The following is a 21,818-nucleotide window of genomic DNA, read 5'->3' on the forward strand; positions in this document are numbered from 1 at the left end:
AATGAATCACCGGTCCCATAATAACACTGGTTTTTATGAGGTTCAAAAGGTAAAGCTGATCATTAAAGATATAGTAGAATTAGACTCTCTCTTGTTTGAATTTCATTCTGTATTATTTTCTCTTCCTCCAACTGTATTTCTGTTTCTTGCCTGGAATTGGTTTCTCTCTGGAGAAGTTTACTTCTCCATCTCCTTACTTCTGCTATTGTTTTTTCTTTCATTCTCTGTCTCTTTGTTTTCCTTCCTTCTCAATTTTCCTTAATTACAAAATCGTTCAAGTTTTAAAGACATCTTAATTGACTTTCAAGAAAGAAGAAATGTGAGAATAACACTGCGTCAATAGCAGGATACAGCAGATGAGGAGGCCTTGTTTTTGGAGCGTATGACTGACGGGTGCAGCACAGCAGGTGCAGAGGACATTAGAGCCCAGGCAAAAATAGAAAACCAACATGAAGATAAATCACAAGGCTGGCATTACCCCCAAAAAGATACAGTAAAAAACTTCTCTCCCTATCAACAAAAATGGCAGCTCTTTCTTTCCAAGCTTCCTGGTAAGGGCCAATTATACTTCTGTGTTGAATCAATGTCATACGGTGTGTAGCAGCATGGCCCACGCCATAACGAGTCATGCACCTCAAATGTAACTGCATGTTGTGACACTGTAGCAGCTGTGACAGGTCACACATTTCCACCAATGCATTCCCACGCCATCTCCTCCTCTGGGTCTTGGAGAACAAGTTAAGCTGATAGCTATATTCTAGTTAATTTGTTGAAACGTCTATGATTTTTATGCAGTTAACTATTTATTCACAGTTATTATTTGCATATTCACATGTTCAAATATTGACAGCAACATGGTTAAAAACTTAAAATGGCTAGCTGACTCTGATTCTGCGGTTCTCACACACATTTACCTCAGTTTCAGTCCTTCTAGCTTCTGATTGGTTGATTCCTGCTCATGTAATCGCTTACAAGGAAGTGTAACCAGGAAGTGTGTCGTTGTCAAGCTATTGAAGTGTGGAGAAGAGTACAATGTTCCATCCTGCTGTTATTCTCATCTAGAGTGATCCAGCCACCACACATCGAACCCTTGCGTCAAATTTATTTCAGTAAATGTAACTGTCTTCTGGCCAGTATCGTTTAAAATACACAAAGAAACACTACACCGTGGCATTGCGTTTTTCCCACCAGCTAGCAATTATGTGGTATATCATAACCACTCAGGCACAGAAGTATAAATGCTCACAGTGGCATGAACCCTATGTACAACTATAAACCAGCCTGAAGAGAGTTCAAGTTAAACTGTGTGACAAGAAGTGACCTGCCATGCACAAACTGCCCCTTCTCGTGACATCACACACTGTGAGGAAGTTCCTCAGTCGTCCAGCCAGTGATCCAGCCAGGATCGAGAGCAGGAGCCCACCGCCTGAGGAGCAATACAGCACATCAACACGCTTTACATATTCAATACATTCAGAATAATGGAGGAATGTAACAATACCTGAAAGGAACTTGCTGCAAGGAAATGGTTTCTGTGTCGCAGAGCCCATTTTAGATTTTTAAATGAATGAATAAATTCAATACTAAAGTAATGATGCTGAACCGCCTGGAAAAAAATGTATTAGCATGTAGAACGGCTCCCTCGAGCCTGGACATGAATCCAGCTAGATCTATTGATTTATCATGATAACATTTTGTTGTTCTCAGAAATTACATACAATGTAAAGTCTCCTGACCTTTTATTCAGTCTCCGTTTCTACACCCGACATCAGTGACCGTAGCTGCAGGATTTGGTTTAAAATCTTAAAGTTGTTTTTCTGTAATGTGTCACCGTAGTTCCTGTTATTATCCTCTCATCTTGGCCCACACTCATCATGGCACACGACAAGTCTGATTTTACAGATGAAAACTCACAATGCAGTCACTGAAAAACAATTTGGAAAGGATTTTGACATCTCTCTGATTCGCCAGGAGTACTCGTTTCAGACTACAGAATGAACCCCTCAGTCTTCCCAAAAATACAGCAGAAATGGCATAAAGGTTTTAGTGATTAAATGGAAGTTTTGTGGGGGGGCTTCACGCAAAATGACTTGTCATCAGAATTTATACATTTGGTCCGGTAACATTTGAAAAGTCTAGAGGAGGCACATTATTTATCCACATCAAAGGCAGCAGGAAAGCTCATCACCTCCCATCCCGGCACATACAGGAAGCACGTCAGTGGGAATAGCTTCATCCTGACAACTACGTACTGAGATTGGATCAGGGAAGCTGCTGATTGTAGCTTTCTGATAACTAAAAAAAAAAATATAGTGTGCCCCCGGGTTGTGTGGGGGCTGTAGATAACTGATGGCTGGTTTGACACATGCCATTTGCAGGTGGTGCGTGTCAAGTCTGTGGTGGGCTTGCTCCTCTTATAGAGCATGCTCAATGCTCATCTTCCTGGAATGTCGCCACAGACACAAATCTATCTACTGTGAACTGTAGAGAGATTTCGCTGGTGGCCAGGAGCTTAATGAGCAGTGAACTTGTTTGGTGAGGGCTTGAATGTTAGGGATGCTCGTTAATATAAAAATGTGATGCACTCTAGCTTTGAAGCTCATCTGTATCACAGATGATTTAACCAGGAGAGTTTCCTCCAAGATGTCAAGGTACCATTTGGAAAGTAAGTCCTTTAAAACACTTTCAGCTCAACAGAAATCCAGTGAAGGACTTCAATATATGAATTCACAGGTTTTTTTCCCTTCTCAGTTCATAGAATATGCACAAGTAAATAAACATTCTCATCAAAGCCTGTCCTCAGGAAATAACCAATGTCATGCAATACGTGTGTTTTTGTTTGTATGTGTGTGTGTGTGTGTGAGAGAGAGAGAGAGAGAGAGAGTAAGAGAGCTTGCATGAACTTATGTCTTGTATTTACTTGATCAGGGCTCCTCAGGGGCCTTGTCTCCCGGCTCTCCAACAATTACAGTCGAGCTGAGTTAAGCACCGCTAACACAACCAGAGTCCAGGCAGTAAATCCTCCTGCACAGCATCACCTCCAGACAGAGCTGTTTACCTTGAGCTTATAGTCATCAGGCGGGGCAGTGATTGAGGGTGGAGGATAACGGGTGAAGCGCTGTGACATGATTGTAAGAGAAGCAGACCTGTAATTGGAGAGCGGACTTTAAGAACGGTGATTGGAGATGGAGTGAAGGATGGATGTTAGGGCTGGACTCAAGGAGGAAGACAAGATGAATTCACCAAGGAGATGGAGAGAAGTTAAGCGCAAAGGTGAAAGCGAGAGATTAAGGACAAAATATAGGAGGAGCTGCAGAGAACGACAGAAGCAAACAGAAGCCAGGCTAAGTAGAAGTAGGTCAAGCCTAATTAGGGAGAGAGGTAACGTTCTAAAACGACTGCAGATGGAGTCCGTTTGAATCCACTTAAATTGAGCGTTGTTGGATTGAATGATTTCGATTCACTATCATTCAGAATAATAAAGCTGAAATCCCACACAGACGTCAAATCCTTAACACCCATGTTCGGCTATTTGATACCTCTGTTCTTTTCTTCTCACTTTGTAGTTTCTTCTCTCTTGACTCTTGCTCCCCTCTGATACTCTCATCTTCCCACATTTATATATGGTTTTGTCATTTTTATCCAATCCACCTTTCTCTTATGTCAACATGATCACAGGTGCCTTATCTCTTCCCACAGACATGTAAAACAACCTCTTTTATGCCTCACCTCTGACTTAAATGTCTTCTTTGTTTTATCAATCTCTTTCCCATGATGCTCCTGTGTCTCTGCTCAGTTTTGGGGACACTTCTCTCTCATCGGCATCTACCCTGGAGCACATCCCATCCTCAGCTGTGGCGCGCCCCCGGCCCCTGGTCCGGCAGCAGAGCCTCCAACAGCCCCTCACTCACCAGCCCCCTCCGGGTCCCAACGACCCCCCTGTCACCTCACAGAGCCTGGGACAACTACACACTGGCCCAGGCGCCGGGGGCCACCGTGGGGGCCCACGGGGGGTCCGGGGGAGTCCGGCTGGAGCCTCCCGGTACAGAGGGGCAGGGGCAGGCCGATCAAGGTCAAATCCAGGCAGCTGGGACCACATGATGGAACAGATTCGTAACAGAGGGCTGGATGTCAAGTCTTTCCTGTAAGTGTTGTGAAGTTTTATGCTGTAGAGTTTTACATCACGTGACAGTTGACGCTTAGAACATTTACTGCTCCTCTCATGATACATGCTGATGATCTGCTCTGCTTTCACTATCTCATCTTTTAGGTTAGTTCAAGTAGAGATCTCAGAAACACAGGAGGATTTTTTTTTTCTTCAAATTTGCAATATGACATTTTTAGTTTGATATTATGGTCTTTTCTGAGGGTGTAATATGTGATTTCTTTATATTTTGTGAAAATAATTGGAAAAAAACTTTAACCCTGACTTTAAGACCAGAGTATTTATTCTGCATCCTTACAGTTAGCAAGGGTCACTGGTTTGATGTTGGCGATGATGTTCCCATTCATCCACACTTGTGTAGGATGGCTGCTGGTGTGCGAAGGCCACAGATTGTTTAAGATACTGAGCACAGGAAACACTCCTCCTCCTTCTCCTCCTCCTCTTTGGCTCGACTTAAATGATAGATTACAGATGATGTGCTCTACAAAGCAGCCTCTTCTCCACTGACCATGAAAATAGACACTCACATCTACATCCACTCAGCTCCTGGAGGTTTTGTGTGTCTTCCCATTAACAGTGTCTCCAGGCCAGTGACCTTCCTGCCTATGCGAATCATCATTCAAATAAGGCTGGGCACATATACAAGGAGGTGGCATCTCCCATCGTCCCTGTGCTAATGAATCTCGCTAGACCAGACACGTCACTTTTGAACCCTGAGGCAGAAACACATTGTGGGGAGATCATCTGAAACGTTTGTGGTCAGAAGCAACCAAAAGCTGAAACCACATGAATCCAGGGCTGTCATGCAGCTTGGCGACTGAGACCCTCCGCTTTCATTCCCAATCAATAGCAGTGGTGTAGGTGGTAATGATTTCAGTGCCCGCCGGTTACAGTGCACGTGTCTTTTTTGGTCATCTATACAAATCCATTCACCGTATCGATGAGCTTCATGTTGGTACTGTTTACAACTCCCAGTGGGACACTGTCTCTCAAGTGCTAATGTGTTCCTCTTGTTGTCGATATTTCTTCAACAAACTGCCTCTCGAAACCAAAGGAAGCACCTAAGCTCGGCACACAAAACTGATGTCACAAATGTAGATCTACTGATAAAATACCAGCTGCAAATATACATTTTTTCTTACACTTGAAAGGTAAAAGAGCACAACTATGTACGTGTGTTCACTGCTGCCATATTTTACAAGCTTACCGCAGCAATTTATGTATGAGCTGCATCAAACTTGTCAATCTCTTTTCGATAAAAATTTTAGTTCTCCGTTTTTACATGAACATAACTTTATATTCATATCCTGCTCAAGTCACATTCAAACTGAAGTAAGAGAGCCTGGAGTTATGAAAATAAAATGAAAAATTACTCTTTGTTTTACCAAAGGTTAGCTGTATTTTTTTTTTTAAAGCTGTGTTCTATTTTTTTTTTAGACTTTTAAGCCATAATAGTTGCAAAAATGATTGAAATCAGGCCAATGTTGAATAAGAACAACTGCAGAGTAATCTAATGGCGCATTTGTAGGTCCAATAAAAGTGCTTGTTTTTGATAAATAACAACATTTCCCTTTTCCTTCTCTGGCTTGCTTTTCTGTAATATTGTCAGACTCTTAAAACAACAATCTGAGCCTGTCAGTGACACAGACAAATACACCCTTGGATTATTTTTGTAGTTGCAGGTAAGCATTCAACTCAGTTTTGGTCTGAGCCCATTATTTGTATCCCTAGTAATCATTTGGACCAAAACAGGAAAAAAGGGAAAATAGGGACATGAAAATTAAAAAAACAAAACAAAAAACACACACACACAAATAAGAATACAAGAATGATTCTTTAAGCCAGGTACTATTTCCTTAAAGAGATTAGTGTTGCAAAAGAGAGTAGAGAGAAACGTCCTTGCATCAGGAGAAAGCAGGAGAAGCAAGAGTTGTGGCTGTGCCAACATTATTGTGTGATTGTGATTTACCAAGGTTAGTTGTGGGCAAATGTGTATTTGTTAAGGTCACTGTGTGCATGTCTTCTTAAATCCAAGGTCCAGCACACTTCAATCACACAAAATTAAACGGCCTCAGGCATGCTTAAAGGGAGAATAACCATGGAAAATCAACAGTTTTATTTCTCAATTTTCATGGATTTATTAAACTTTTCCTTGTCTTGCTTGCTTCTCTTTTCTTTTCTACATCTCATTTAAAGTTTCTTTTTGTCACCTGAACACTCTTTTTGATAATGTTTTGCTTTCCATTTTAACATCGTTCCCTTTAAAAGATTCAAGTAAGATGTCAAAACATCATATTTCTTAAACCCTCCTGCAAGTGTTACATATTTCAACAAACTGCGTTTTGTAAATACATTTTGTTGACATCATCCAGTGGATTGAAAACCATTCATAAGAATATGATAAAAAATAAGAACTCATTGATGTCACTGATGAAATACTTCTAAACTGTAATGCGACTCCAATTTAATGTCAGAAAGATGTGACATCTCAAACACTAAAAATCAAATTTCGTGTTGTGCAGACAAGCAATTCAATGACTGTAAGATAGTTCAACACAACTTAAAAACAAGTGAATGTCAACATCAGCTGTCGGCAGCATTCTATGTCAAACTGAAGTTAGTTTTGGTTGTTATTCTGTATTTTGATCACCTGATGTCACAACCTTTACACGGTGCACTCAGCCACTTCTCTCCCACTCTCTCTCTGCGCATGAAATGTTTGTTCCTCGTATGTCTCCTTGTGTTTCTGTCATCTTGTATCTATGTGGGGGCTGGGTTTTTTTTGTTTTGTTTTTTTGTTTTTTTTTTTGGTTTGTGCGATGTCTTGTGCATTTGTGTGTCCAGCGAGGGGAAGATGGTTGTTCTGTCTCTAGCAATCGGACTGGCTGAACAGGATGATTTTGCCAACCTCCCAGACCTACAGGAAGCACCGGCAAGCAAAGAAAATGAAACCACACCTGAGAAGAGGTAAATTGAAGGAGAGACAGTTGTCTGTCACGGAAAGGTGGAGATGAATGTGATGCAATCATGAGTCGTGTCAAGTGTCGCAGGACCGTTTCTTAGATGTTGTGTTGCTGCTGTGGCAAAGGTGAAACGAAAACATACATTTTCATGTTATCCTGAAAGACTGAAGAACTGGTGCCTGCATAAAGTGACATTTATTCAACTTCGGAGATTAATTTTCAATAGCAGCATAGATTGACTGCACTTTGAAAGGCAAATACCTTTTCAGGATTAAAATAAATGTCACCATTTCCTGGAGTGATGAATTTTGATGGATTCCCTAGACCAAGTATTCTTTAATTTCTAAATCTGGAAGAAGCTACTTCCCCTTTGCTTTGAATGACTGAAAATCAGAAAACACGTTAAACCACAGTTGTATAATCTTGGTTTGTTTACATCAACATAATGTCTTCATACTTTACCTTTAGCTTTTATGGTTCATTTTTTTATTTATTTATTTCCAGCATGCTTCTTTGCCACATCACTGCCTTCTTGTTTCAAGTTCACATGTTGGGCCCTCTTGACACATCTTTTTACCTTCTCTATCATCCACTCAGACCCTTGTTGTTTGCAGCTCCTTACAGTGGGTTTGATCTGTGAGCCGCGAGCAAAGGACAGGGGTGCTGTCATTATGTAGAAGAATGAAACAGTCACCTAAAAATGTGCCAACCCTCTCGTCTACCGATGATCTTACAGCAGAGCTGTCAAAGGAGGGCGATCTCACAGGGAAAAAGAAAAAACAATGCCTAGGTGTCCCAGTTGTTGCTCCACCCCCTCTTCCGCTCTGAGGAAAACTGTGGACTAGAACAGCAACCGGGCTACAAACCTCCATCTGGCTTTCCACCCACAGACACAGCCAATTGTGTTTCTACAGATGTCAAATCAAGCTGGAGGCCACACGGGTAACCGAACCAGAAGCCCCCGTGTTATTATACAACAACTCCTAATTATTAGGTTCCATTTCCACGGTGCGCTCAGAAACTTCCCGGTTCAACAACGTCACATGTGACAGGAAGTTTGTCTATAAAGAAAAAAACACAAGACTTTGCAGTCAGAGACAATGTTCAAGTTCCTTTTTCGCCTGGTTTATAAGTTTCCCTGCTTTAAACTAAACCACAATGTTTTCCTGATGGAACTGAGAGTGTTTTTTTCCCCTAAACTTAACCAGACTTTATCTGTGCTGATGATAAAACATTATGTGCCAACAGTGAAAATCATTTGAAGAAGCTGTTGCCATGCACCGAATAACAGTTTTCTAACAGCTGCGTTGTTGAACCAGGGATCTATGTCTCCACCCCAAACGCATCCTAACTGACACTGTTTGTATTGTTTCTCTTCTGCTGTTACATAATTTTACAGTTCTCTCTGTCTCTCTCTCTGTCTCTCTCTCTGTCTCTCTCGCTCTGTCCATCTTAAGAGTCGTGATCATTTCACAGAATTTTGTGAGATCTGGTTGGTGTTGGTCTGCAAGCTGCAGGCATCAGCATGACTTCTGAAACATTCGCCTGAAAATATGCCAACCTTTCATCCACCAGCAGCTGTCAGACACAAACTTTTAGCAGACTTGGAGAACAAGGGCTGAGCATGTTGCTCTGTTAAAACATCAAACACGAGGGATAAAGTGCTTTCCTGCACTTTGACACAGTAGGCATACACCTGGGTTCAGTCCTACATAACCTACAAGATTTCTTTTGCAGAGGAAATGCAGCTTTTGAATTTCTTAAAACCTCTCTGCGGGGTATCCAAGTGCGCTGCTCCAACTAGGTCATCCGTATATTTTCTATCTGTTTTAGAGGAAATGCAAACCTTTTTTATAATGTTGCTGCCTCTTTTAATGCCTTTTTGAAAAAGTCTTAAGCAGCAGTCTGAGGATGAAGACCAGCTTACCTCTTGTTCCCCATCATCCTCTCTCCCTTTTACTGTCTGGAGGTCTGTCAAGCACCCAAACTCTAATCACAACCAGCCAACAAGCCTCCACCCCGAGGGGTCGTGTGGGCCAAGTCGTCAAGTATCCTTCCACCAGTAATAACAGCTCTCCATCATCATCACTGTCCCCTCTCTCGTCTCTCTGTCCCCGCAGTTACCCAGTAGGCTGCTTGCGCCTGTCTGCCGGACGTTTTCATGGAGCCAAGTAGACTGAAAACAATAGAGCAGGATGAAGAATAGATGTGACAAGACACTGTCAGACAGTGAAAGAGAGACAGAAAGAGAGAGAAACCTTTGCTCTCAGCTTTCTAGAGAAATATGCTGCAAGGTATAAATAGATGTTCCCATAGAGATCCGAGATTCTGTTGATTTATTAATGAAATCAAATACAGCTCACAGCACCAACATCTAACAACAAATAGAGAAATTATAAAATAAAGCCAAACCTGCGAGCACAATATTATGTCATATGTATCGGGATAATTCAGAGAATTAAAAAGTGACAAAATAGCTTTTAAATGCTTTATAGTTGATGATTCAAGCAGCCTGGTCTTCTAGAAATTATATTTATGTTCATTCAATTTATTAGGTACACCAAGATAAACTTAATGCTGTGGAATATAACATCCTCGCAATCAATCCTGCCTTCATGAGGGTTATAATGTTCCGTTTTATCGGCTATAATTTGTGGTGCTGTTGAACTTTACTGGGTTATACTGAGAGGAGTTGTCAAGCCAAATGGGATGGACAAAATATTTGGAACAGCACCTCTCAAGTGTGTAACCCAGAACATTTCAACAGCTCCACAAATTACAGCCTCCAAAATGACCATTGAAATAAATCAACACCGCTCTTAGAAACAGATTCAATAAAAATGGAACATTATAATCCTCATGAAAGAGGATTTATTGCTGGGTTGACAGATGATATAGCATTTGTTTTTTTCTACATGCACCTAATAAATTGGAAAGTGAGAGTACAAGTAAAAAAAAAAGTAATGCTGCCCACATTGTTTTCTTATTAGGATGACGCTTAGAGGGTTGTGGTTGATAGTGGACAAATCAACACGTTCACTAACACAAAATTCTATTTATTTTTCACCCTTATCCACATTTAGTGATTAGTATTAAACCCTTTATGGAACTCACAGAGCTTGGATAAAGCAGCTATAATGTATGTTTTCATATTAATATCACATTGAATAATGTGGAATGAAACTGGAATTAAAACAAATTAAGCAGAAAATGAATCAACTCTGCAGCTGCTCTCAGCTTGAAGGAGCTTTACAACAACTTAACTCTTTTAGTTCACTCATTATTTATCTGCTCAGCACCAAAAGTCATTGCACCTCTTGGCACACAGTTGTTCATCTCTGTGTTTTTTCTGATATTCCAGTGGTTGTATACTTTCTTGTAGCATTTTAGGGCCCTTTGTTGAATGAAGTTTATGCTCATTAGGTTATTGGTTAACGTTGTTGAACGGGACATGAACAGTCATTTCTGGCCGTAAAGTCTGGCGTTTGCTGGTACTAACCAGCACGCTATCTGCTGCCAAATGTGACTTTCTCATGTTTTAACGACAGTAACCACCATCTGCTGCATTATGTTGTGAGTTCATCTGGGATTGTTGGCACCACCATGTAATTTTTTAGCACCTTGGCTGCTGCCAAAAGGCAGTGAGATGTTAAGAGGTCAAGAAATCCTTGATAATCATAATAATCATCATTGCTCTGCTTTAAGATCGTTGGTAGATGAGGGTTGTCCTGCTTTTTTGGTCAAATGTTTCATTCTCCTTCATTTGTCTATATTTTGTGTATTTTCTATAAGGTTCTCTAAAGATAAGGTCTGTGAAAGACTATTTACACCAGACACAATATATGAATTCATATTTAACCAAAGTCTCAATCTTTTCCTAAACTTAAGCAGAGTTTCAGAAAAGGAAGGGAGGAAAGTAGGAATAATCTTGGGCACCAAAATGTAGATTGTTGAATAAATAGGGTTGAACGGACTTCAATAGTGAACCATATCAAAGCATCTGAGATTATCTACTGTGGTGATTTAGTTAATGTCTTTAACCAGGGTTCACAAGGAGACTGTATTATTTTAAGGAAAGACAAGCCAGCCCCTGTGCTATGAGTCAGGAATGATAATTATCCTATATCCTATCCTATAAAACAGAACTAATGCCCTCCTGGTTCAGAAAATGGATTCCTTTCTATGGCTAGTTTGTGAATCAGTAGTGCTGTAGAGGCAGACACCCTCAGACTCTCCTCATCTATGCTCATAACACAACACCTCGATAGCATCTATTTTTATCTCCTGTCACTCATTTATACCTAAAATACTCACTGAAAAGCCTGTTTTAGTCTGCACAGAGCCGAGTGTGATGTGACAGCAAATTCAACCCTGTGCAAATTTACACAGTTCATTATTAGCCGTGTGTGTTTTGTGAGAAAAGATTAATGTTAATCGGTGATTAGGGATGCAGAAGCCGCCCCACAAAAGCTGTCTTATACTTATTACATGTTAGAGATAAGATCCAATAAAACTCCAATGCAGCTGCATTACCATTAATTATATTACTCTCAAAGGACACATTTTCTTTCCAGCTGATCTGTTATCTACAAACAAAGACAGTGTTTTTCCTGCTACTTTTTGATGCGTGATAAAGTCATATGATCTCTTTTGTGGAGCGTCTTTTTATGTAAGTCACTTTGGGTCGCAGGCGAAGCGGCCGAAGCCCAGAGGTGGGCTGGACATAATCACCCACCTGCAGATAACTATGATGGAAGCTCTAAAGATGTTTGTGTTATTATCATCCCAGAAAGCTGTTGTTGCACGGTAGAGCTGAATCTTAATGAGCTCAGAGATTCGTCACACACAGAAATGCAACAGGGAAATAAATATGAATGCACCCAAAGAGCTGACTTGCCCTGGACAGCCTCAACTGTGAATGTTGAATTTGTAAAAAGCTGTAAAATGGGCAGCGGTCTCTTAAATGGAGCATATCAAAACTCTTACCGTTCAAAACAAGCCAAGTATATGTTGTGTCCGCACGGACTGCCAATGATGGGATGGCGAAATAGCAGGTTGTAGGCCACTCCATGTGCCCGGCATCAGATAAAGTCCTCTGTGTGTTGCTCTCACTGTTGATGATCTCGTACTTGTAATTCAGGCATCCTGAAGTCAATGCTTGCTTTGTAGACTATAGTAAGTGCTTTCTGTGTGTCTGACCACTGGCAACCTTAAAATGAACAAAGCAAACATATTCTGTTGAGGATCACAAGATCATAACAGAATTGTTTTTAATTATTTATCTAATTTTTAATGAACGGCACACAAACAGCAACACGAAAACGATGAAGAGGGGAAATGGAGACGATCAGAATAAATAATGTAGCACTTATATTGACTTCACTAATTGCTTAATTTGGGGAAACTGCCAGAGCTCTCTCTCCTCAATGTAGCCTGCTCACTCACTTTACAATAAAATGAGATGCTACACAAAATCCACTGAGTATGAGACATGAAATGTTTTGTCAAACATTTGTCAATATGGTAGCCACAGAATGGCAAAACTTAAGATCATATTTTAAAATTAAATGCTCTACCCCATTGAACATTGGACTAAAATATGAAACAAATCCATCCATTTTTTATAAGATCCAATATGGCTACCACTGGAAGTTAGCAATTTAAATCAATCATGGTTGAGGACATTTGTAAAGTTTCAGGACTGGATGAAACGGCACCGGCCTGTTACTGATTGTTATTTTGTCCATTTTGCTCTTCCTCCTCTTGTTCCTCACCAAGTGTTTTCTCTGTTCTCTTGAATAATTGATTGCTTGATCAGCTGGATCGCTTAATTGTCCTCATGTAAATATGTGGACGTGCTGCCACATGAAACACCTGAGGAATGTTGATTGAAGTGGTGCAGGATTTAGCAGGATCTTGAATATTCTATTCATAATGACATGCTGTATTCTTGAGTATCTACATAGGGAGCAGGTCCATCCATGTTGCACTGCCTTGTTTCTACAGCAGCTCAGAAGGGACAAATCAACTATTTCTGCTTCTTGGACTTTTGTGTTTTTATGTGGAAATGTCTACATTGGTCAGTGTCAGTATGTGCAACCACAGGCAAAAGTTCTTATAGGAACTCAACCCATTAGCTATCAACTGTTTTCAAACCCCATAGTCAACACATTAAATGTCATTATTTTTCTACAGCGGTTTTGGGAGACAAATCCAATAACTCTTGCTCACCAGTTTCACAGCTTCAATCCTCATCAACGCAGAAGCAAAAACACAAAGTGAAATACAATCAGGACCAGCTCTGACGGGAAACATCGATGAGTTCTGTTTTCACTGATGGGGGACAAATGTTTTGACACTATTCTGTGTCTGGCAGCTAACTGGACAACTTGACAACCACTATAGTTATAAGAGCATGTTTGTTTTTATGGAGCAAAAAAATCTAATCCATGACATTGTTTTCTCTGCAAAAGTAAATCTCATTACACTCAACTTAAGACAGAATTAATTAGGGTATGATCTCAGTGGCTTCCTTTTGGTACAACATGGTCTTACTTCACTAAAAGTTTGCTTACTCCACTGGCAGATGTTTTAACTTATTATAAGTTAAAACACTCATTAAGATACTGATGTGTCAAGAGAGGTGAATGCAACTGAATGTTAATGCTGCTTTGTGTTTGCTGGATGTGTAAATAGGTGATTGTTTGCTGACACATTGGCCTTAATAACTCCTGGTAGTCTGAGTTTTCTTCTGCTGCCCCGAGGCAGCCTGAAACATTTTTTTTTGTTGTTGACAGCAGCTTATTTTTGCTGATCAGAGAAAGGCAGAAGAGAATAATCACTCACAGTCTGTGTCCATCCATCCATCTGACATTTGAGGAAAGGAAGCTGTTGTAAAAGAAGCTTGGCTATGTCTGTTGTTGGTGGGCACAGTGGGAATCAAAGTTCTAATCTTGACACCACAAGTGTTAAATCACTCACCAGCTGAGCTGCACAACCCCAAACTGTACCATATTAATCAAGCAGGAAGTTGTCGCCACCCTTTATCCACTGGCATATCCGACTCTTCACTTGTGAGTCTATGCCAGCAATCACAGCGAGTCAAGCCTCCTAATGACTCTCTGGGCCGGCCAGTGGTCCCTGTGGCAGCCTCTGGAGTCGACAGTGGCCTGGGAGAAAAGATGATTGGAAAGAAAAAGTGATGTAGGTCAGCACAAACGAGGCATCTTTTTAAAAAACCTGTCAGATCTAAGTCTGGAGCTCATTCACCATTTCCCCAGCTGTGGCTTGTGGCTACAAGCAGAGAGCTGATTTAAGAGAGCCAATGAAAGGAAAAATGGGACGTTTCAACGAGGGTGACAGTGAGTTGAGAGGGGAGAAATTGCAATTTCATGAACCTTTCACACATTTTATTGACTTTCATTATTAAAATTTTAACTATCCTTCCATACAGGGCAGACCTATGAAAAATGCAAGTGGATCTAAAAGAATCTGAATGCAGCAGAAGACTATTCAACGAGCCAGTCAAACTCTATAGATGGCTCCATTATTTGTATTAGCTCACATGTTGAAGGGGGGCGGTGGCCAAGTGATTTGTCCCTTTCGTTGGGGAGCGCTGAGTGGGCTGACACTGGGGTCTGAGCCTCATCCATCATGGGACAAGGGAGCATTATTGTGTTTCATGGTCTCCTGGGGCAGGAGCGTGATCAGCACAGCCGTATACAGTATGTTTATGAAGTCACACTTCCTATCCAGCCCTGGCCTCACCCATCCAGCTGCTCCCTATTCTTCTCCGTGTCCCCTCATCAGTTTCCTTTGTGCTTTATTTAAAGCATGTCTCAAACCTTGCTGCTGTTATGGCAGTAATCTCTTTTTCTCTCTCATTTTCCATTCCACCATCTCCGTATTCACCTACACCCTGAGGTTGTTGACTGGCGCTGTGACGGGATGATGTCACAGCTCCGCTGCACTGTCAGTGTAGATGACTGTCAGCTTGGCCAGACTCTGATAAATCTGCTTCATAGCTCAACATCAGAGAAGGGAATGACAGTCCCCTGTGAACCGCATCCATGCATTAATATATAGTATGTGTGCAAAAACATGTACACCTCAGCTATCTCGGGCCACACACACACACACACACACACACACACACACACACACACTACAGTATAAGCATTCAATTTCAGCCGCAAATTTCTTTCTTTTGCTCATTTAATTCACTTAAATTCTATGTTCCCAGAAGAAATGCAATACATCTTCGCCTCTTATCTAATATCCTGTGGCAAGTTAATGTGATTATTTAGGCATGACTTCTCAAGAATGATAACTGCAACCGTTAAAATGAGCAAAAAGTATTTTCTAATAAACTCTATAATCTGCTTTCAATTATGGGCAAAATTAATCTCTGGATTGGATCACCCAGACTAATTTCGAGTAAGAAATCTGTTGATTGACATGTAAATTCCTTAACAAGGTATCTGGTAAATAACTAAACACCTGATAAATTTCAACATAACTTTATTGCATTTCACTGAGATAAATTATAGAAGTCCCTTAAAGTAAATTTTCTATTTATTGAAGTTGATCAAATTGACTAATATCGCTATTGTTCAGAATACTAGGCTCTGCCACGGCCTACTACTGTCGCCACTGTTTTGACTGAAAAACAATCATGATTGATCCATTTTAGCTGAAAGCATTCATAAAGTCAAGACATGACTAAATGATTTATCTTCATTCAGTGGAGCAGAGGGCAAACAGGAAGTAGCATGCTAGTATCCTCCTAGCTGCACAGGAATGCCACTGGAGATAGGAACTCCATCTGCTGTGAAATACAAAGAGCTGCCTGGTGGTGATGAGCTCAGTGAGCGTATTAGAACTTGATTGAATGTGAGGGATGTTATTTTATATGCACAAAATATGCATTAAAGCTTTAAATGCAATTAGATAGATTCCACTGAATTTTCTACGATGGAGCATTTGATTTAGTTTCTGTTCCCAGCAATTCACACCCTTCAGTCTGGCTGGATTTGACAAAACTGACTCTACATCTGCTCCTCACAGTGTGCATATAAATACTTGCCGTAAAGACCCATTTCTAGACACACAGAAGGCAGCTAGAAACTCCTGCACAACAGCCATTCTATTACTGGCAGGCAAGAATACAATGTGGTCCTGATGATGGCCAGCAGGGTGTGTGTGTGTGTGTGTGTGTGTGTGTGTGTGTGTGTGTGTGTGTGTGTGATGACATGAACACATTGAATGCCAAATGCTGTTGTAGAATAAATTTTGAATAATTATCCAAATGATTTTCCTTTAGCGTAGCTGCAGTTATGACAGCAGTTCGTTTTTTTCAGCCATTCTTAATGATTCAATCTTTAAGAGGCAATACAAATGTGACAGGGGATGAGACACAGTGAGTCCCCTTTGTCCCCTGGGATGTAACAACCTGCTTTGTCCAATTACCCAGAGGACAGCCTACAACTGCAGGTGAAGATTGAGGCCATAAGGTGAAAAGTCAGGGTTTTTAGTTTATTGCATCAAATCATGGAGAGAGAGAGAGAGAGAGTGTGTGTGTGTGTGTGTGTGTGTGTGTGTGTGTGTGTGTGTGTGTGTGTGTGTGTGTGATCTGTTGCTTGATAGATGCACTAGTGCAGCATTTGCATTCCCCCTCCATCAAAAAGGTGAAGCACCTTGTGAGATCAGAGCTAGTTTTAGTCTGATGATCTCTGATGGCTCCACAACTGTAGATGCTCTTTTCTGACTTCGCCTGCTCTCTTGAGTGTAATGGCCAGAGACTGTTCCTCACCTTTTGTGACCATGAGCTCAGAAATACCCAGAGGGGAAGCTGCGCATGTTTTCACAGGGTCAGAGAGGGTTCAAATGTAGGTATGAAAACAGTAATAGTTTCTTCCAGGAGTGTGTTTTTCAAATGTTGCTTTGCTCTGTGGTCTTTTTGCTATTTTCAATATGCCCTAGTTCCCTGTAGGACTTCCTTGGATTTTACTGCCCTCTTTTGAAGGCTCCTGTTACCATGGTTACTCCAACCCAGTGTAAAACACGGTGGTAGTTAGTACAACCTTATAAGTGGGAGAGCACATTTCAGTAGTCATGGTTACAACAACCTCTAAAGGATGACTTATATAACTGTTGTTGTGTTTTGGACAAGATAGTTACTCACAAGCAGAGAGGGGCAACACACAGTTACAGTTCATTTCCTGTTAATTGTCTTTGCACCTCACCTTACTTCTTCTTTACCAACATTGCAAAAACATTACATTTACATTTAGTTTGTCCCTGAATCAAGACACTTACAGGGAGATGAACTGTTTTGATCTTGACACCAGAATGTCTTTGCAACACTCGTGGTGTTTCTCCATCTGTCAGCAGGGTTATGCAAAAACTATGATGCAGATTTCCTCAAAAGGAGGAGTTTGTTATGGACCATCCTACTGTGGGGCAGTTTAGTCAGCGCCACCTGGTGGCAAATTGAAATTACTTCTTTTTTTCATAATTTGATGTTCTCCTACCAGTAGGTCGACCAGATCTTCTCAGATTTATTCAGAAACACCTTAAGAACTCAATGATGGGCTGCTGTGGCTGAATTTTCATTGATAATGGAGCTGTTCCGAGGTGGCAACGATGATATTTTGTCACAGAACAGGAAATGATCATAACTGGACTCAACATGGTCCGATCTTTTCCAACCCTCATGTTTGATTTGAGACATTTACAAGCTAAATTTGAGTCATAGTCATGCGCCACCTAGAACAAGGGTTCCCAAAGTTGGGATCCAGCCTTCTGATGGGGTCATGAGACACAGTTGGGGTGATTTCTAGACATCAAAAAATACTTGAAAATGATTCAAAAAGAGTCAGTTGTGTCTTAGAGAAAAAAGGAATTCAATGAAAAACTATGAAAATAAAAGTTACAGAATTTTAAATCAATTTAAATTTTGCTGTGTTTGGAACAGTCTGTTTGTGTACATGTGACTGTGCAACATTTGTATGCTTGGACCAACCCTGGATGTTGTGGGGGTCACGGGTTTCTAGCACCTTATTTTTGGGTCCTGTGCTGAAAAGTTTGGGAACCTCTGAGGAAATTATTCAAAAGTGACTCCGCAGATTAATTAGAATATTCTAAAATCGCTTGCAACTCACCTTGGGGTCAGGACTCCAGTCTGTGGGAATGAAAACAGCGTGTATTAAATCTACAGGCCTACAGCAGATTTAATATGTCCTTTAAGGTATTGCATGTGCTCGTCATGTTGGGAGGATTTATGGACAAATATGTCGTGTAGCACAGCAGGAAATGCTCATCTCCATTGTAAATAATGGAGCAAATCCCAGGCTGCGTTTATGTGAGCTTGATTGTTCAAGATTCATGTTGTCCCTGTCCTGGGGTGTTAGGTGTTGATTTAGTAGGGTTCAGTAGTCTGTCACCCAGCTCACCACTCCTCCAAGCAAGAATTTATTGAGTCTTGGGTTAGAGACTCAGCTGACAGCCATATATTATGTGCTCCACGGCCAGTTGGCCAATGCTTCCTATGGATCATCAGTAGCTGAAATGTTTTAAGGAGAGTATATGAACTGAAGTTCCAACATTTTGGCTACATTTGATGAAACCTATCCTCACATAAACTTTTGTTTTTTTCCAGATGAAAAAAAATGAAAACGGACAGTTGCTGTTGTGCCTCAAGCTGTAATATAACCCCTTAAACCTCCCTGGAAAGTAAACAACCAATCAGGCATAATCCTTGTGTGAAGGACAATGTGAATTTTTCAGTTTGATGCACTAAGAGAGCTGCTGAGCTTTTAGTGTTGACAGCTGACACTCAAATGTCAGAGATGCGAATGTCCTTGAACGCTTGTTTCTCAAACCCCATCTCTTTCCCTGTGTTTGAAAAGGTAAAGGCAGCTAAAGGTGAACAAACAGCCTAGAAGTAGGTTTTTTAAATGTCTGGACATTGATTTATTGTTTACAGTAAATGCAGGATGGATTGGGATGAAATCAAAAGTAAATCTTTAAGGTAAATGCTTCTGAGATTCTTCCAGGAACGTAAATACCATAATCTGTACATATCTCCTCCTGGAATTCGGACTCGGTCACAAACTATTTTTGTTGGATCCATAACTGTCAGACTAAGACAGTGAGCATTTTTCCATGAGCCACACTGTTGAAGATTGAAGTCAGTAGCATATATGCCTCCGGATTTTCATGTAATTTTATACAGTTTAATCCAGCCAATATAATTTTAATTAAAAACAAGCTTTCTTTTTTGACTCTGTAGTTGATAAGTTTGACCAAAGTGAGTTTGTTTGCACGGTAAACACAAAAGATTAGATCGGTACTGGAAAAATCAAAATGTTTCTAGAAATGTTCATCCAGTATGGTTGGTAGCTTTTTCTGTTTACCTGCACTTGCTCCTCCTGTCTGCACTCTAGTCCCCTCTCCTGGATTTTCATTAGCTGCATGCTGCAAGTCATCATTTCTCACAACTCCTTGTATCTCTTCATACGGTTGGTGACTTGTTTTTAATTTACAGATCTATCTATTTTTACTCAATTTTCATCACAATAGCAAACATAAGACACTGCCATAGCCAAATCACTGCTGCTACCCACAAATGTTGCCAGTTTGACGGTGGTTTCAACCCCTATTTGGAGCTCCAGAGCTGTTTGAGTGTTTTTAGGAATTATATGTACTGGCTTTGAGCCTGCAATTAGAGCTCACCGAGCCGCGTGAGGCTTGTGTGGCGCTCTGTGAATAACAGTCCACCAAGATGATCTTTGTCCCATTAAAAACACGAGCTGAGACAAGCTTTGTACTTATGATAATTACCTAATGGTAGAACATGGTTTAAAACTGACAGCATGTGCAAAGCAAAATGTACAAAAATTATTTGCAACAAAACATTACAATTTGTAACAAAACCAGTATATAATTCATCTCTAAAAATGAGTCACTATGCTTTGTAAAATGATCAGGAAAATTGATAAAACAGTGAGTATAGTCCTTGAGCTGTTGTTTCCTGGGGATTTTTAAAAATGTATTTGAATGTTTTATCTCCTGCATATATTTTGACCTCTTGGAGAAAGGTTGCGCTCGTATTTCAGATGTTTGTTTGTTTGGTTTTTATCTACAGATTCATGCTTTTAATGTGTTATATTTGGCAAGCCTCTTGAAACAGAGAGCATTACATGCAGAACTCTCTCTGTACTGCATTGTGGCGCGATGACCTCTGGATCACAGGAAATAAATGCAGAGTGACGAATCAATTCTTTTCTCTTCTTCACGCCATCATTTTTTTTTCTCTCTCTGTGTTTCTCTTGTTCACTCACACGCTTTTACTTGTCTCTTTGCTGTACAACACTTGTCCATCTCTCACCCCGCCTTCTCCGGACTCCTTCGCTTTTTCTTTTTTTCCTTGAGCTTCCTTTTCTCAGTTTTATAGCATCTCAATCTTCACCCAAACCAAATCTGCTCTGCTTTGCTTTCAGGGTTTTATCCCGTCATCTTTCTCTCACAGCTAGTGCATGTGTGTGTGTGTGTGTGTGTGTGCGTGCGCGTGTGTATGTGTTATTGTGTGTGCTTGGCAAAGTCTCAGTCTCACATTAATTTGAGTCAGTAACCTCACTTTGTTCCTTCTATTAATCCTCCAAGTCTTAATGGTCTCCTTCACTCCTTCTCAACCTCTGTACACTCATGAGTCTTCAAATGTATCTTTTCTTTTCACACCATCTTTCCCACAGTGCCTTTTTGTAATATCAACACTTCGTTTACCTTCTGTAGTTCACCTACTGTGTTTTCTGTCCCTCCGTTGTTCTCCCAGGTCTCTTCTTTCTCAGAGATAAGCACTAATTAGTCTAATTTGTCAATAGACTGTTAGCATTGTATGTTCCCTGTTCCACTAAATTGTTACATCGCATGATCCAGAAGCAATTTGTATCTCTTTTTTAAAAATACTTCTTCTATTCTCTGTCTGCTTCAAATTAATTCAATTACAATTTATTCGAACAAATGTCATTTGTCGTGGGTTGTTTTTGTAGTTCTGTGCAAGGATGTTTGGGTTGGGGCTTTTCCAAGATATGTGTTCCTCAACAATGCCTGAATAAAACTATGCTGTACATACTCAAGTATTGCAAGAAATCGTTTCTAGTAAAGCTTTGCTTTGACTCAGTTTGGTTTTGGCAGTAAGAAGTATTTGCAGACAAAAAATAAATTGTATTATGTTTTGGTGATATGAAAATATCGATTGTGTGATGATAGAAATGTGTCCAGTCGAGATTTAGCTCTGCAGTTTTACCGGGGAGCTACGTTCAGGACAGGCGAAGTAGCAAATCACCTCTGAATTCTTGCCGGATCACGCAAATCCTGCAGCCTAAACAACGTAATGTAATTTGGTCACTCATGGACATGGAGAATGAAATTGAAAACACAAAGCGGCAGTAAGATGAGGGAAAAGAACTTTTTGTTCTACCATCAACTCACAGGTCAGTTGTTGAATGTTTTGTTCTTGGACACTGAGATCTTCCAGACTTTGTTGCTAAAAGTGGATGGAAACAATTAATTTTAGAAGAAGCCTGCATGGCAGAGTCTAAAGGTCTTCAAGTTGTGGAGATACATGCAGAGGTACCTTTTTGCAGCCTCCGTGAGGTGACCTTCACCATGTAGCATCCCCTCAGTTC

The 21,818-nt window shown here is 40.6% G+C and overlaps 1 protein-coding gene across 3 annotated transcripts in view; it reads left to right on the plus strand.

The window, feature by feature from the left end:
• Positions 1–21,818, plus strand: part of syt7b (synaptotagmin VIIb) — a 102,202-nt gene that overhangs the window by 67,518 nt on the left and 12,866 nt on the right. For 2 of the 3 annotated variants that reach the window (XM_086182460.1, XM_086182468.1), the window contains 2 exons: positions 3,797–4,144; positions 7,010–7,132. In XM_086182460.1, the coding sequence (XP_086038586.1) occupies positions 3,797–4,144; positions 7,010–7,132 (471 nt within the window). Of the gene's footprint in view, positions 1–3,796; positions 4,145–7,009; positions 7,133–21,818 lie in introns of those variants that run through there. The other variant, XM_086182478.1, reaches the window with a different exon arrangement.

This window comes from Aulostomus chinensis, chromosome 2 (genome assembly GCF_037954235.1).
Source record: "Aulostomus chinensis isolate RoL2024-O1b breed Wild chromosome 2, RoL_Achi_v1.0, whole genome shotgun sequence".
Taxonomy (NCBI): Eukaryota; Metazoa; Chordata; class Actinopteri; order Syngnathiformes; family Aulostomidae; genus Aulostomus; species Aulostomus chinensis.